The 15,616-nt window shown below is 52.0% G+C and overlaps 1 protein-coding gene across 3 annotated transcripts in view; it reads left to right on the top strand.

Moving 5' to 3' along the window:
• The first annotated feature begins 2,141 nt into the window (after window positions 1–2,141).
• LOC147114219 (E3 ubiquitin/ISG15 ligase TRIM25-like) overlaps window positions 2,142–15,616 on the top strand; it is a 58,240-nt gene continuing 44,765 nt past the window's right edge. For 2 of the 3 annotated variants that reach the window (XM_085995884.1, XM_085995885.1), the window contains exon 1: window positions 2,142–2,762. In XM_085995884.1, coding sequence (XP_085852010.1) covers window positions 2,202–2,762 — 561 coding nt within the window. In that variant the 5' untranslated portion in view covers window positions 2,142–2,201. The remainder of the gene's footprint in view (window positions 2,763–15,616) is intronic. The other variant, XM_085995882.1, reaches the window with a different exon arrangement.

The following is a 15,616-nucleotide window of genomic DNA, read 5'->3' as shown; positions in this document are numbered from 1 at the left end:
CGAGGTGGGACTGACCAGAACTGGACACTGTACTCGAGATGGGACTGACCAGAACTGGACACAGTACTCGAGGTGGGACTGACCAGAACTGGACACAGTACTCGAGGTGGGACTGACCAGAACTGGACACAGTACTCGAGGTGGGACTGACCAGAACTGGACAAATTACTCGAGGTGAGACTGACCAGAACTGGACACAGTACTCGAGGTAGAACTGACCAGAACTGGACACAGTACTCGAGGTGAGACTGACCAGAACTGGACACAGTACTCGAGGTGGGACTGACCAGAACTGGACACAGTACTCGAGGTGGGACTGACCAGAACTGGACACAGTACTCAAGGTGGGACTGACCAGAACTGGACAAATTACTCGAGGTGAGACTGACCAGAACTGGACACAGTACTCGAGGTGGGACTGACCAGAACTGGACACAGTACTCGAGGTGGGACTGACCAGAACTGGACAAATTACTCGAGGTGAGACTGACCAGAACTGGACACAGTACTCGAGGTAGAACTGACCAGAACTGGACACAGTACTCGAGGTGAGACTGACCAGAACTGGACACAGTACTCGAGGTGGGACTGACCAGAACTGGACACAGTACTCGAGGTGGGACTGACCAGAACTGGACACAGTAGTCAAGGTGGGACTGACCAGAACTGGACAAATTACTCGAGGTGAGACTGACCAGAACTGGACACAGTACTCGAGGTAGAACTGACCAGAACTGGACACAGTACTCGAGGTGAGACTGACCAGAACTGGACACAGTACTCGAGGTGGGACTGACCAGAACTGGACACAGTACTCGAGATGGGACTGACCAGAACTGGACACAATACTCGAGGTGGGTCTGACCAGAACTGGACACAATACTCGAGGTGGGACTGACCAGAACTGGACACAGAACTCGAGGTGGGACTGACCAGAACTGGACACAATACTCGAGGTGGGACTGACCAGAACTGGACATAGTACTCGAGGTGGGTCTGACCAGAACTGGACACAATACTCGAGGTGGGACTGACCAGAACTGGACACAGAACTCGAGGTGGGACTGACCAGAACTGGACACAGTACTCGAGGTGGGACTGACCAGAACTGGACACTGTACTCGAGGTGGGACTGACCAGAACTGGACACAGTACTCGAGGTGGGTCTGACCAGAACTGGACACAATACTCGAGGTGGGACTGACCAGAACTGGACACAGAACTCGAGGTGGGACTGACCAGAACTGGACACAGTACTCGAGGTGGGACTGACCAGCACTGGACATAGTACTCGAGGTGGGACTGACCAGAACTGGACACTGTACTCGAGGTGGGACTGACCAGAACTGGACACAGTACTCGAGGTGGGACTGACCAGAACTGGACACAGTACTAGAGGTGGGACTGACCAGAACTGGACACAGTACTCGAGGTGGGACTGACCAGAACTGGACACAGTACTCGAGGTGGGACTGACCAGAACTGGACACGGTGCTCGAGGTGGGACTGACCAGAACTGGACACAGTACTCGAGGTGGGACTGACCAGAACTGGACACAGTACTCGAGATGGATTTGACCAGAACTGGACACAGTACTCGAGATGGATTTGACCAGTGCCTGTACAGTTTGATCATGATTTCCTGTGACTGGATTCTCCTGTTCAGGATTTTTAGTCCAACATTATTTTGTCTTTGTTGTTGCAGCTCTGCGTTGATTGGACATGTTTCATGTTGAGTTTACTGAGACTTGTAGCCTCTGCTGCTTTGCTTTTTCCCATCTCTCTTTGCCCCTCTGATGAACCTTTAACTTTTTCTGTATATTTTTCTATTCCTCCCAGAGAGCTCCTTCCCCTTCCTCTCGGCAGGGTTTGTAAAGTTTATTTTTCCTCTTTATATCAGTTTTAATTTGTTTGTTGAACTATTTTGGGTCTGGTCTGAGCTGATTAGTTTTGGGTCTGTGTTTCCTGGGCCCAGCTTGCTGTATTCTGGCTCCATATTGTAAAATTGCAATCTTGTTTTTCTGATTTTGGTTCTGAACTGCTGCTGCAGGCCTGAAAGTGTTAATCTTCAGCCAAAGTGAGTCATAAAAGTGAAACTAACATTGTCACTCCCTGCACGGACTGTTTATAAGAGTTTCACTTCCTGCTCTGGCTCCTCGCTCTCTCTGGTGCTGTGTGAAAACTCTTCAGGTGCTGTAACAATGGAGCCCGGAGCTTTAGAGGCTGAATTAACCTGTGCTGTGTGTCTCCACGTGTACCAGGATCCTGTGGCATTAGCCTGTCTGCACAGTTTCTGTTTGAAATGTATTGAGGGAGTTTGGGCCCAGGCAGCAGGCCCAGGAGGGTTTGAGTGTCCTCAGTGTCGCCGGAAATTCAACCCCAGGCCCAGTCTGGAGAGAAACTTCACGCTGTGTAATATAGTGGAAAAATACAACCGCTCACAGCCTGCTGCTGATTCAGCCGGTGTCATGTGTGATAACTGCATCGAGAATCCAACCCCAGCTGTGAAGACGTGTCTTAGTTGTTTAGCTTCATTTTGCTCCCTTCATTTAAAACCACATTTACTGAAAGAGGCCTACAAAGATCACACCCTAATCGAACCTGTGACTGACCTTACAGAGAGACAGTGTCCGGAACATAAGAAGATCCTAGAATTCTACTGTAAAGATGATGAAGAGTGTGTGTGTGTTTCCTGTACAATAATAGGGAAACATAAACCCCACACACTGCTGAGCCTAGATCAGGCACACGCTGCAATTAAGGTGAGTGACACAATTCCCGATATTAAATACAGTGAGCGAGAGTTCTCCTTTTTTAAATTATTCGTTCCTGGGAAGTGGGCATCGCTGGCAAGGCCAGCATTTATTGCCCATCCCTAGTTGCCCGTGAGAAGGTGGTGGTGAGCCACCTTCTTGAACCGCTGCAGTCCGTGTGGTGAAGGTACTCCCATAGTGCTGTTAGTGGGGGAGTTCCAGGATTCTGATCCAGCGACGATGAAGGAACGGCGATATATTCCCAAGTCAGGTGGGACAGGACATACCCACTGGCTGCAGACAGTGCTGCTTTAGCCCAGTGTTTTTTGTTGCCCTGGGTCTGGGTGTTTGTTTTCTGTCAGTCAGATCTGCTCCCTCCCCTTTCTCTTACAGTCTGTCTGAGAGAGCAGGGTGGGCACTGGGAGGGGTGTGAGAGTGGCCCCGGGTGACTGCCCCTCACCCACACTCAGCCCCTCCTGGGGAGGGCACTGTAGAGCTCAGTAATTCACTGTGTGGGCGCCTGTGGGAACTGGCACTCCATGGCATAGGGCTGGAGAGCAGAGCATGTTGTGGCCCTGTGTAACGCTGGGGGATCCTGCCCTCTGAGCAGCAGGGAGAGGACCATCACCGGTGGGGGAGTGAGGGACACCCACAGGGGGAGACTCAGGGGCTGGGTGGAGAAACTGTTCCTCACAACAAGAGGGAATTGCTGTTTGAGAAATGCTGGTGTGTCTGAGTCTGTCTCCCTTTCCCCGCGGCTGATTGCTGGAAATGGAGGAGCTGAGTCGGTGTGAAAATGCAGCACACGGTGTGTCACTGTGAAAAGAAGCCGGTGTGTGTGAGCTCGCTCAGTTTATACAGGGCACGAGCCTCTTTACTGAGAGACACAGAAGGCAATATTCCTGCTCAGGGCCCAGACACTGAGGCCCCGAGATTCACGGGAAGGCAGGGAGGGAGCAGGGGGCCTGCCAGTGACCGGGAAACATGGAAATTCCGGGAACACGGGGGTCCGGCTGAATTTAACAGCACGACCTCATTAGAATTGTTTGACACTGTTTCCCTTCCAGCAGCGGAGCCACACGGCGAGGCTGATCACTGCCGACGGGAAATCCTGCGGGACAAGGCAGGAGCCGGGGAACGCTGGGGACGGGGAATCAAAGATCAGGGCTTGTGGAGTGGGAGGGTGGGGGTGGGCTCGGAGCACAGCGGAGAGATTGTGGGGGGTGGGGGTGGAGGGAGCTGCCGGGAGAGAGATTGATGGCAGGGGAGAGAGAGAGGGCGGGGGAGAGAGAGATGGTGGGAGAGAGAGATGGCGGGGGAGAGAGATGGAGGAGGAGAGAGATGGAGGAGGAGAGAGAGATGGTGGGGGAGAGAGATGGCGGGGGAGAGAGAGATGGTGGGAGAGAGAGATGGCGGGGGAGAGAGATGGAGGAGGAGAGAGATGGAGGAGGAGAGAGAGATGGTGGGGGAGAGAGAGAGGGCGGGGGAGAGAGAGATGGTGGGAGAGAGAGATGGCGGGGGAGAGAGATGGAGGAGGAGAGAGATGGAGGAGGAGAGAGAGATGGTGGGGGAGAGAGATGGCGGGGGAGAGAGAGATGGCAGGGAGAGAGATGGTGGGGGGGAGAGATGGAGAAGGAGAAAGATGGTGGAGGAGAGATATTCACCGAGGGGCATGACGCTGCCCAACATGCCAGCGACCAATAAGGTCAAGTGTCAACTCCGGGAATATATCTGAAAGAGGGAATATATGCTCTTGGTTAATATCTGACAGCAGTGATTGTTTAGGTTGCAAGCATAAAATATCCATAATCGTTGTCTAAATCAGTGCTACAATCTCACTAAATGATTTAATTTATAGAATAATGGGGGAACAATTGGGTGGCGCCCCCTTTGGAGCACTAACTTCGCCGGGTCATTCATTTTAGCCCCTCAAAAAAGTTATCGCCCCCGCGCCGGAAATGGAACGGTAACGTGTAGGGTGTTTTGGTTTGGGTTATTTGTCTGGTCAGTCAGTCGTGTGCCTGAGCTGCCCCAGCCCCGTGCGGTTCGAATCGCTTCCCCCTTTTAGTTCTGAGCACCGGACTTATTTACGAGTAGCGTTATAGACAAACGAGACCAGTGGTTCGGTGCAAAGAAAACCAAAGTTTATTAAAATAGAGAAACAATTACTATACAGAGAAAATCACTATGGATGCAACACAATTACACTTAGCGGGGGAGGAGAAACGGACATATCGAGGGAAAATTACTAAAATGACACTTTAGCAATTCCCCTTAATCCCACCCTTTACACCTATCTAGGTTGTCTTGTGATGGGCCAGAAAATTGATGCTTACCAGTCTAGGATATTGAAACGCTTGCTCCGTGCCCTGTTGCCTGTCGATGCTTTTAGGTTTTCACCGCCCCAAAGCAGAGATACCCCAGTAATTCAAACGTAGCTGCGGGTGTCCTACTTCCCTGGATGGGCTCTTCGTCGACGATCCTCTCGCTGGGTTGATAATACGGCAGGGCACTGGAGGCGAGGCGAGAGAGAGAGAGAGATGGCTTCCCGAGGGTTTAGTTATTCCCTTCCTGGTAGCCCTTATCTCCCGCCAGATCAGCTTATTTTTTGTCTGACCTGAACGTGTTGAAGCTCATACAAAGGGTACCGATCTGGGCCCATCGACCTGAATGGCCGGTTAATCGGTTTTAAACGTCTTATCAGTGTTCCCCGTTGTCCAACTGGTTTCGTGATGGGGCCATTCCAGTTTGAATGCCCCGTTGATCATTTGCAAACAGTGTTGATGTTCTCTAACGAAGGTCTGAATGCAGCTAAGCTTGTCCCATTACATATTGAATAGGCCTTGCTTGCTCTTGATTGCTTGTGCAAACAACCTTGATGGGTTTTAATCAGAGGCCCGAATGCCACTGGGTTTGCTTCTCATGCATAAATGCAGAAGGTCTGTCTGCATTCTAATTTCTGGAAAATTCCTTCTTTGTCAGTCCAAACTGAAACTTACAGGCCTTGGCCATGAGGTTGACTGCAGCCATCTTGTTGAGCCCTGGAGCCCTGGATTTTAAACTCAGTCCAACCAGGGTTTTTTTTTAAGCCAAAAGTAAATCTTCGGGGGAGACATGAAATTTGCGCATCCTTTCAGTCCCCCCTAGGATACTGAAACTTGCTTGAATTGTGCAATCAAGGTGAGCAAATTTCTAACTCCCCACAAACAACCTTCCCCTATATTTATCTATCCATAATCCCTCGACACATACATTCCCCTTACTTAGAGAAAACCGCAGTGCACGACAGGCATCTGTCGATAGAAACAATTACTATAGAGTCATAGAGTCATAGAGTCATAGAGATTTACAGCACAGAAAGAGGCCCTTCGGCCCATTGTGTCTGCGCCGCCCATCCATCCCTGTCCAGTCTAATCCCATTTTCCAGCATTTGGTCCATAGCCTTGTATGCAATGGCATTTCAAGTGCTCATCCAAATGCTTCTTGAATGTTGTGAGGGTTCCTGCCTCTACCACCCTTTCAGGCATTGAATTCCACATTCCAACCACCCTCTGGGTGAAAAAGTTCCTCCTCAAATCCCCTCTAAATCTCCTGCCCCTTACCCTGAATCTATGCCCCCTTGTTATTGACCCCCCCACTAAGGGGAAAAGTTCCTCTTTATCTACCCTATCTATGCCCCTCATCATTTTGTACACCTCAATCAGGTCCCCCCTCAGCCTTCTCTGCTCCAAGGAAAACAACCCCAGCCTGTCCAGCCTGTTACAATAGTCCAAGCACGGAGGCGTCCAACACCCTGCACTACTTGGGAATCATAAAACTTTATTACAACACATAACCTTTAATAAAAATCAACATCAGGCCAAAACCATATTTATTAAAAATAATGAATGGAAGGAACGAGCTTTATTAAAAATAACAAACGGATCTGCCATCACTCGGCAGTGATATGACACAAAGCTCACACGGGTGTTTCTTCTTCCACCCGGGCATACCGGTCCTTCCACAACCTTTTTGCTTTAAATTCTACCTCAGGACCCTTTCTCCTACACTGGACACAAACCAGGTAGAGGACGATCCCTAGCTGACAGACTACTAAAACGTGGGATGCCATTCGAATCCAGGAGGGGACCACTATACTCTCAAAAAGTCCCACCAGGGCGGGGTCGTAATATGTAAAATGTCGGCCCCTATCTGTACAGTCTTCTGTTCCAAAGTGTAGAAGTGCTTTTGTGATACTAGAACGGCTTTTAATAATTTGGTAAGGTGCTCTGGGAGAGGGGGAATCGGGTAACCGAAGTGGGCGACATATTTACCATTAATCTGGGTCTGCAGCTCGATGTCATCTAAACTGTTGATGACCGAGGACCCCGTGTTAAAACCAGTTAAAATGTCATTAAAAACACCCCTTCTTTGCTTCCCAACCCCGTCCCAAATCTCGTAGTGAGTATACAATGCAGTCTTATTGACCTCTGAAAAGTCAAATTCACGGAATTTTCGAAACATGTCTGCTAATAGGGCTTGATACACTTTTGCAGTCTCTGCGGGGCACCACGCGGGTAAGTGTACCTCATTGAGGTTTAAAATCACAGAGGCCACCGCGTAATGCACCCCTTGGTACAGCACCTGGTCTGTGGGTACTAGCACCAGGCCATTCCCTGGTCCCTTGGTGGTGGCGGGGCATCCTTCTGCTACTGTCCGTGATGTCGGGGTCATGGGCAGGGGCCGTCGGGGGCGGGTCACTAGTTCAGTGGCATTAACCGAGATTGGGGAGTACGGGATCGCGCATGCAGCCAGGCGGGGCTCCCAGTCCATCCCCCTCCCATTATTTTGCCACTGACTGCGGAAAATGATGGAAATGTCTGTGGGGCAGACTTTCTCTGATCCCCACATACAGACGTAGATCCCCTGATCCGGTTCCCTCCATTTATCCCAGCACACACTTAACCCTCCCTGGGTCCCTGTAATGGTCCTGTGAGTGTCATTCCCTAACCTTTCCCACTCTACCCTGGGGTTCCCCATGTCTTTGCTTAACTTTCTGAGCCACCACCACCTATCCAGGGGAACATTCCCTTTACACGTCAAACATATTCTTTTGCCCACGGTGACGCTAATCCTTGGGGTGACGATTCGTATCATCGGGCACTGGAGGGAGGCCTCCCCATACGTGAAGCCGGTCTCGCCAGAATACTGGGTTGAATTGGATCCCAGCCATCCTGGCCAGCTCCCCTCGTGGACATAGGAGATGATTTCATCCGCCTCCCGTAGACCACTTCCATCGTGTGCTAGGGGCGCGCTCTTCCCCGAGCATCCGAAGATATGATGGTCCTCGACATCGCCCCTTCTCGCGAGGCTCAGCCCGAACAGGGCGAGCAGGATTATGCCTCTGCACATTTCGAAATTCTGAAAAAGACATAAAAGCACCTAGCCAGGTTCCCTGGAGGCTCCCTGGCTCGGGGGAAGTGTGATCGGGCCCCGCGACTTCGGCTCACGTAGACAGCACTCTGGAATGGTTCCATACTTAAAACTTATAGACTACCGGTTCCTTACATAGGATTAAATTAAAACACCCTAACTTAACCTTATCATATTACTTAAAATTATACTACCTAAACTATATACAACCGCTGCCCGTCTCCAGGTGGCCAGCCTAATCCCTGTTTGGGCTGCTGCAGGCTGCTCCCTGTGGCGTGGCTGCACTGATCTCCACTTCTGGTCCCTCGCAGCTTATGGCTGCTGGCTGGGGACCTCTGTCTTTCGGCTTCTCTCTGACCCGGGAGGCCGCCCTTTTTAACTGAAGAGCCGGTGACCATAATTTTCTGTGCTGGGGTGGCCGAGGAGACCTCCTAGGGAGTGCTACCAGTGGGGCTACCCTGACGAGCGGAGCCTTGGCTTGGGTCACAGTCCTCGCTGGCTGGGGGCCTTTTCCCTCGGGGCCCCTCCCCTCCCAAACCTGAACTGGGGATGGGCAACCCCTCGCCACCGGCTGCCGGTGGCTGAGGGTCTTCCCCTCCAGGTTCAAAACCTGGTTCGGGCTCGGGGCCATCTGATTCGGGCTCCTTCTCCTCGGGATCCCATAGGAGAGGGGGAATAGTCTGGACAAAGTGCTGGGGAACTTCTCCCTTGACGCACGCGACTGCACCTGCGTGTGCAGCCTGCGTGAGCGTACCCGCTGCGGGCTGAGGATTTCTAACCTCGGGTGGAATCCCAGCTGCCTGTTTCCCTGCCTCCGGCTTAAACAACTTACATTGATTCACATGGAAACATTTTGTGCGCCGGGGCATTTTTACTGCGTAAACCATGGGGTTGGCTTTATCGACTATGCTATAGGGTCCCATGTACAGTGGCTCTAAACTCCCTACTCGGGCGTAGTTCCTAACCATCACTTGGTCCCCTATCTCCCACTGGTGACTCTTGCTAGGCTCGAGCAGCAACCGGTTATTCCGATGCTGCTTCCCCATGCTACTTGCTGCCTGTTCATATATCTGTTTCAGGCGCTCGAGGAGTGTTCGGGAGAATTTATCCCGATTTATCTCCCGAAGTTGCCCTTCAGTAAGAACTGGGGCTAGGACATGGGTGGGGGTCCTCATAACCCTACCGGTCATGAGTTCGTGCGGGGAATACCCTGTACCCTTGGACTGGCTGGCCCGGATCCCCATGAGGACTAGAGGCAGGACCTCCGCCCATTTTTGGGGCGAGCTCACTGTCTCCTTCCTCAACTTTTCTTTAACGGTGCGGTTCATGCGCTCCACAATCCCTGAGGACTGTGGATTGTGAGCTACGTGCCACTTCCCCTTGATGCCGAGCAGCATAAGTGTGTTCTGCATGACTTGGCCAGTGAAGTGGCTTTCCTGGTCGGACTCCACGAACTGGGGCAGTCCCCACCGCGAGAACACATCTCGCACCAAGACCCTTGCAGTCCCCAATGCTGTGGCCGTTTTGCAGGGGAAGGCTTCCACCCACTTGGAAAACACGTCTACCAGGACGAGGCAGTATTTGTAGCCTCCCTGGGCGGTGGGCTGTGGCCCGATGTAGTCGATCTCGATCGACTGCCATGGTCCCTCTACCCTCCTAACGTGTCCCATGGGCACCTTCCTTCTGTGGGGGTCGGGGTTGTTTGCAGCGCACACAAGACAGCTAGCACAGAACTCGCGGACGTCTTCCCGGAGTGCTGGCCACCATCCCACCTGTTCCACCAGTTGCCAGGTGGTCCCAGGCCCGGGGTGTCCCACTCCCAGACCCTCATGGGCCAGTTGAAGGAACTCCCTCCGGTGTTGCTGGGGTACTACCCACTGTTCTTCTTTGAACAGCATGCCTTCCCTTATGGAGAGGGCCGCTGCGCCGTAAGGGCCTTCTACCTTCCTGCCCTCCATTACTGCACTAATGACAACTTTCAGGACAGGGTCCTGGGCTTGGATCGTTTTAAGGTCCGGGGCTAACACTACTCCTAAGCTCCCTTGGGTCCCATCCCTGCCTCTAACTGCCGCCACGGGCCCGGACTCATACGGGTCCCAGAAAGTGCCTGCATGTGCACCCTCCTTGGCCAGCATGTCGGCTTGCTGGTTACCCTGGCTGCGGGGTTCTGTGGAGGAATGGGCCTTCACTTTGTGGATGAAGACCTCGCCTTCCTCCCCCCACAGCTGCCAGGATTTTCTCCAGCAGGGGCTTTACTGTTAAGGGCCTCCCGTCGGCGGAGGTATACCCGCGACGGGACCAGATGGCCAGGTATTCCGTACACGAGTTGCAAGTGAACATGCTGTCTGAGCAAATCGTGTATGGGGTGGGGAAGATTTCGGGGTGGGTAACCACGTACACCACCGTGGACAGTTCAGCCTGTTGGGCACTCATGGTGCTGGGGAGCTTGATCGCCAGGGCAATGTTTGCCGTTGGGTCATAAACTCCACAACCCGTGAGTCGTTCGCCAGCAGATACCATGCTGGAACCGTCTACATAGATTTTGCGGCCTGACGGGTGTATCCCGGCCCATAAACCTACGATCACCTCCCATACCCCTTCTATGGAACACCGATGGGCTGTTCCAAGATATACCATATTGGCCGCGAGCTTTGGCTCGCAAAGGCCCCTCACCTTCAGATCCATCTGCGAGAGGAGGAGGGTCCAGCACGCAATGCGTGCACTGCTGACTGTCCCATCTTTAATCCTCCCATCCAGAAGCATCTGGGTGGGCGTGTGGTGTGTGAGGAGGGTGATGGGAGAGGTGCCTGTGAAGATCAAGGATCTTTTCACAGCCCAATACATGGCCAAAAGGTGCTGTTCGCAAATTGAGTAGCTCCTCTCCACATCAGTGAGTACTCTGGAGGAGTGGACCACGGGCCTTAGCCTGCCGCGCCGCTCCTGGAGCAGCACAGCACTGAGACTATCCCCGCTGGCCGCTACCTCCAAGAAGAACTCTTTCCCCCCATCTATGGCTCCTAGGGCTGGTGCGGTCTGCAAGTCTCCCTTGAGCTTGACAAATGCTGCCTGGCAACCCTCATCCCAAGACCACTCCAATCCTTTGTGTAGGAGTCGGAGCAAAGGGGCTGCTGTGGCTGCATAGTCTTCAATGAAGTCCCTGCAGTACCCCGTTAACCCTAGGAACGACCTCACACCTCTCACTGTGTTGGGGACCGGCAACTCTTGGACCGCTTCCCTCCTAGCCTTGTCTATGGCTCTCTCCCCTGCGCGGACGGTTAGGCCCAGGAATTTAACTTCCCGCTGGCCGATCTGCGCCTTTTTCAGGTTGACTTTGAACCTTTTACTCTGTAGCAGCTCCAGCAGTTCGGCGAATAGCGGGCCATGCTCCCCGACTGAGTCGGTAAACAAGAGCAGGTCATCCACATACTGCAGCAACTGGGTGGGCTGACTAAATTCCTTTAAGCTATCCACCATACACTGGTGGAAGATGCTGGGGCTGATATGGAAGCCTTGTGGCAAGCAGTTCCAAGTATTCCAAGCCCCTTAAAAGAAAAGCAAATTTATACTGGTCCTCCCTCCTCAAGGGGATGGACCAAAACCCATTTGAAATATCCAGCACCGTGAACGTGCTCGCAGATGCTGGAATATTCCCGATGAGGTCGGCCACTGCTGTCACTGTGGGGGCACATGCGGGGATATTGCTGTTGAGCACCCGATAGTCCACCGTGGCTCTCCATGAATTGTCCGGTTTTCTAACCGGCCAAAGCGGAGAGTTAACATGGGTGGCTATGGGCCTCAACACTCCCTGCTGTACTAAAGAGGACATGGCTGCCTCCATGTCAGGCTCTGCTTCTCTGGGGAAGTTATATTGCTTCTGGGGCCGGGCCATGGGGTCCCCATCTACTCTGACCTCAAACCCGGTGACCCTCCCACAGTCGTGTTTGTGCGTGGCAAACGCAGCTAGGTTAGCCTGCACGAATGCCTGAAATTCCCTCGGGACACCGTCGACCATGAGTCCGAGGTTGTAACCTTCTTTCGGCTTCACAGTACACAGGGTCCCCTTCCCTTCCTTGCTCGGGATGACTACTACACCTCCCTCTTTACCCGTATTGGCTCCCCAAAGGCAATGATTGCGGAGATCCACGAGGATCCCATGGCCCACGATGAAGTCGGCCCCTAGGATCCCCTTTCCTCCCTCTGCTTCCCACTTCGTCAGGATGCACGTCCACTTGGTCTGGAGCATGCCCAGGCGGATTGAAAGCGGCTTGTAGAATGCTCCCGCCTGTTCCTTACTGGTGAACCCCGCTAGACAGAGGTGAGGTGGCGGGGTTAGCTGCGTGGATCACGGTGCATGATGCTCCCGTATCCAGCAGATAAGTTCCTTTAACCTTCTCTACTTCCATCTGCACGAGCGGTCTCTTCCATCCGTCATACCGGAGAGCACACAGGTAGACAGGCTGCGTGGGCTCCAGTCATTGTGGGGCGTCAAAGGGGGCCGAGGGAACCACCACACCGGTGGTGGCTGCTATTTTCCCCTGGCTGGTCAGGAAGAGAGATCGTATCAAGTCCAAGAGTGGCTCGATCGCAGCGGGAGGGATACCTGGCTCTGCCTTTTGGGCTGGGGCTGATGAATTCTTTCCCTTATTCTCCTTCCAGGGATTCTTACAATCCTTGCGCCAGTGGCCGTCCTTCCCGTACCCGTAACAGTTTAACTTAGTCTGGGATGGACGGTTCCCCTCCTGGTGCCACTCTTTCTTATTCTGGCCCCCAGGTTTAACCTCATGGACTTTTTCCTTGGGTTGGGGCATCTCGATACCCCTCATATTTTTTAATGCTTTCGTGAGCTGGCGGATCACCATTTCCTCGGTGGTCTGGGGGCTACTGGGGTCAAACCAGGCCGCAGCCTGGGCTCGGATTTGGGGCAGGCAGTTTGTCATTAGACAACGGAGCCAGTGGGTCAATTGGACTTGGTTCAGTAATGTCCGCGCTGGCATTCCCGGGCATGCGCTCCAGTAGACTGGCCACAGCCTGTCTGCGAATGCCTGCGGGGACTCCCCTGGGAGCTGTACCATTTTTTCCACCCGGGCGAACGGACTACCGTCATTGTGTTAACCCCTCGCTTCTGTGAGGAGGATCTACCCCTAACTTGGGGAATCAGGGTTCGCTGCTTTAGGAGACTAAACACGTCGGTCAGTCTATCACTTTCTCAGTAGTACACAAAGTCAGAAACTGTGAAATAAGTAAAGTTTTATTAAGGTACCTGGACTTCACTCTGAGAAACCCTTTGTGTCTACACACAATTATGCCTCCCAAAGAGTGAGCCCCGAGACTCACGGGGCTACAATATTTATACATTTTCATAAATTGCAAGTCAAGTGAAAACAGAAAACTAGGCGATCACGCGCTCCACGAGTCACTTGTTTTTTACAGAGTTTTGCTTAAGTTTCACATTTAACTTTCAACAAATAGTGACCATGAGACTGCTACAGTTATCTTATGTCTCCTTGAGTGTGGTTAGGGAGTAGAACATGCTGCTCCTTCTGTTCCTTCTTATCTACTTCTACTGCATTCCCATAGTCCTGCATCAGTTTTTTAACATTTAAACTTTTAACCCATGTCAACTAGTCCATCATGCCTTGCAAGGCATTTGTAAGGCAATATGTGATTTGCTTAGCTTATCATTCCCTCCTTTTATCATTACATGATAACCTCGACCTTTTTCTCTACATACTGGACAGGGTGTCAACTATTCCATACATACATTACATATTCAAAGATTATATTTTTATCATTCATAGTTTCCTCCGAACATATACACCATATATGGTTATCCGAGTCAGTCGCCATATTTCAGTTGGGAGTTAAATGCAACATACAATATAAGCATACAATCAAGCAAAGTAACCCGTTATCAATGTCCAGGGGTTGGGTCCATTCTTGTCCCATTTTATCTTAGTATTATGCCGAATCTTCGTAAATGCTATTATCTTCCTCTAATTCTTGCAGCTCTTCCATGTTAATCCTAGTCCAATCCTGTGTGACATTGACATTTCCTTGAGGTTGATTGATTATAACCATCTGCTTTTCACCTCCTGATCCACACCTAATCAGTCGGTTGATTATCACCGAGACTAGTACATATGAGACAACCAGACAAATGACCCATTCCAAGATGGTTCTAAACAGTCCTCCAAATAGTCCATCTAATAGACACAATGGTCCCCATCCACAATTTCCCATTGTGTGGTCAATGTCAACTAGTCCATCATGCCTTGCAAGGCATTTGTAAGGCAATATGTGATTTGCTTAGCTTATCAATTGAGTCCCATGGCCTCCAATATCTCGTTCCTCAAATCCTCATAATCTTTCTGCCCCTTTTTACATTAATCAGATAGGGTCTGGAGGAGCTCACTCCCCAGAGAAAACAGCAGCATCTTAGCTTGCTCTGCATCATCACAGTCATTAACGCACGCTGCCTGTTCTATGCCCCTGAAATGCAGAGAGGGGTCTCCCTTTTTGGTGAGCTTGGGGATTTGACTAACCATGGCCCTGAGCTGTTGGGTGCCATGCGGCACCACAAACTGATTTTGGATGGCCCCTGGGTCCTCGTCATCAACGGGCGGGCCGTACCTCCATTGTCGGAGGGGGTACACTGGTCCTGGTCCCGGCCTATCTAGCGGGGCCTGCTGTGCTTCCCCTACCACTTCATCTTCCACCTCCTCTTGCTGCCAGAACTCCTGAAAGCTCGGAGCTATGGGTGGCGGCCGTGGGACCTCTGATTCCCTAGCCAACTTTGTTCTGGGTGCTGCCTGTGGGACGGTTCTGTTTGGGTTGCCGGTAAAGTCCAACTGGCCTGCCTTTGGGCTGATAAGGCGTATCATCCCCTTCGCCCTCGATAAGGCCATGCCCAAGCTTTCTATCTCCTCCCTACAGGGCCCGTGATCTGCCTCCTCGAACCCCCGGTCGCAGGCTAGCTTGTATGCTGCCTTTACCTCCCTTACTTTCTCCTCCTGCTCTTTTAATTTTTGGGTGAGGTCACAAATCGTGTCCTGCAGCTTTATCTCGCTGCCCCTCGCCTCTCTGACCTGGTATTCCAAGTGCTCCATCTTGCGCCTAGCGCTGGCTTTAGTTTCAGCGGTCTGGCATTCCAGACGCTCTACCTTTGCCTGGTGTACCCTTGCCATCTGCGCTCTTTCTTGGCTTAACGCCTGAAGTGCCACTTGCATTTTCTCTTCCGCTACAACCTTATCCTGCATTTCTAGGGCCAATTTCTTGAGCTTGGCAGCCTGTGCTGCTACAACACTGTCCAGCACTGGGACTTGTTTCTTATAACACATTAACCAGTCTGCCTTTCAATTGCCCTCTTATGCTGTTTACTCGCCGTCCACTGGGCAACGGCGTCTATGCGACGCTCGGCCTTTAACATAGCGCCCACCCATTTCTTGGTGATA

The sequence above is a fragment of the Somniosus microcephalus genome, chromosome 8 (assembly GCF_052327205.1).
Source record: "Somniosus microcephalus isolate GS21.2 chromosome 8, FLI_Smic_1.0, whole genome shotgun sequence".
Taxonomy (NCBI): Eukaryota; Metazoa; Chordata; class Chondrichthyes; order Squaliformes; family Somniosidae; genus Somniosus; species Somniosus microcephalus.
This window is presented reverse-complemented; position numbering and strand designations above follow the sequence as displayed.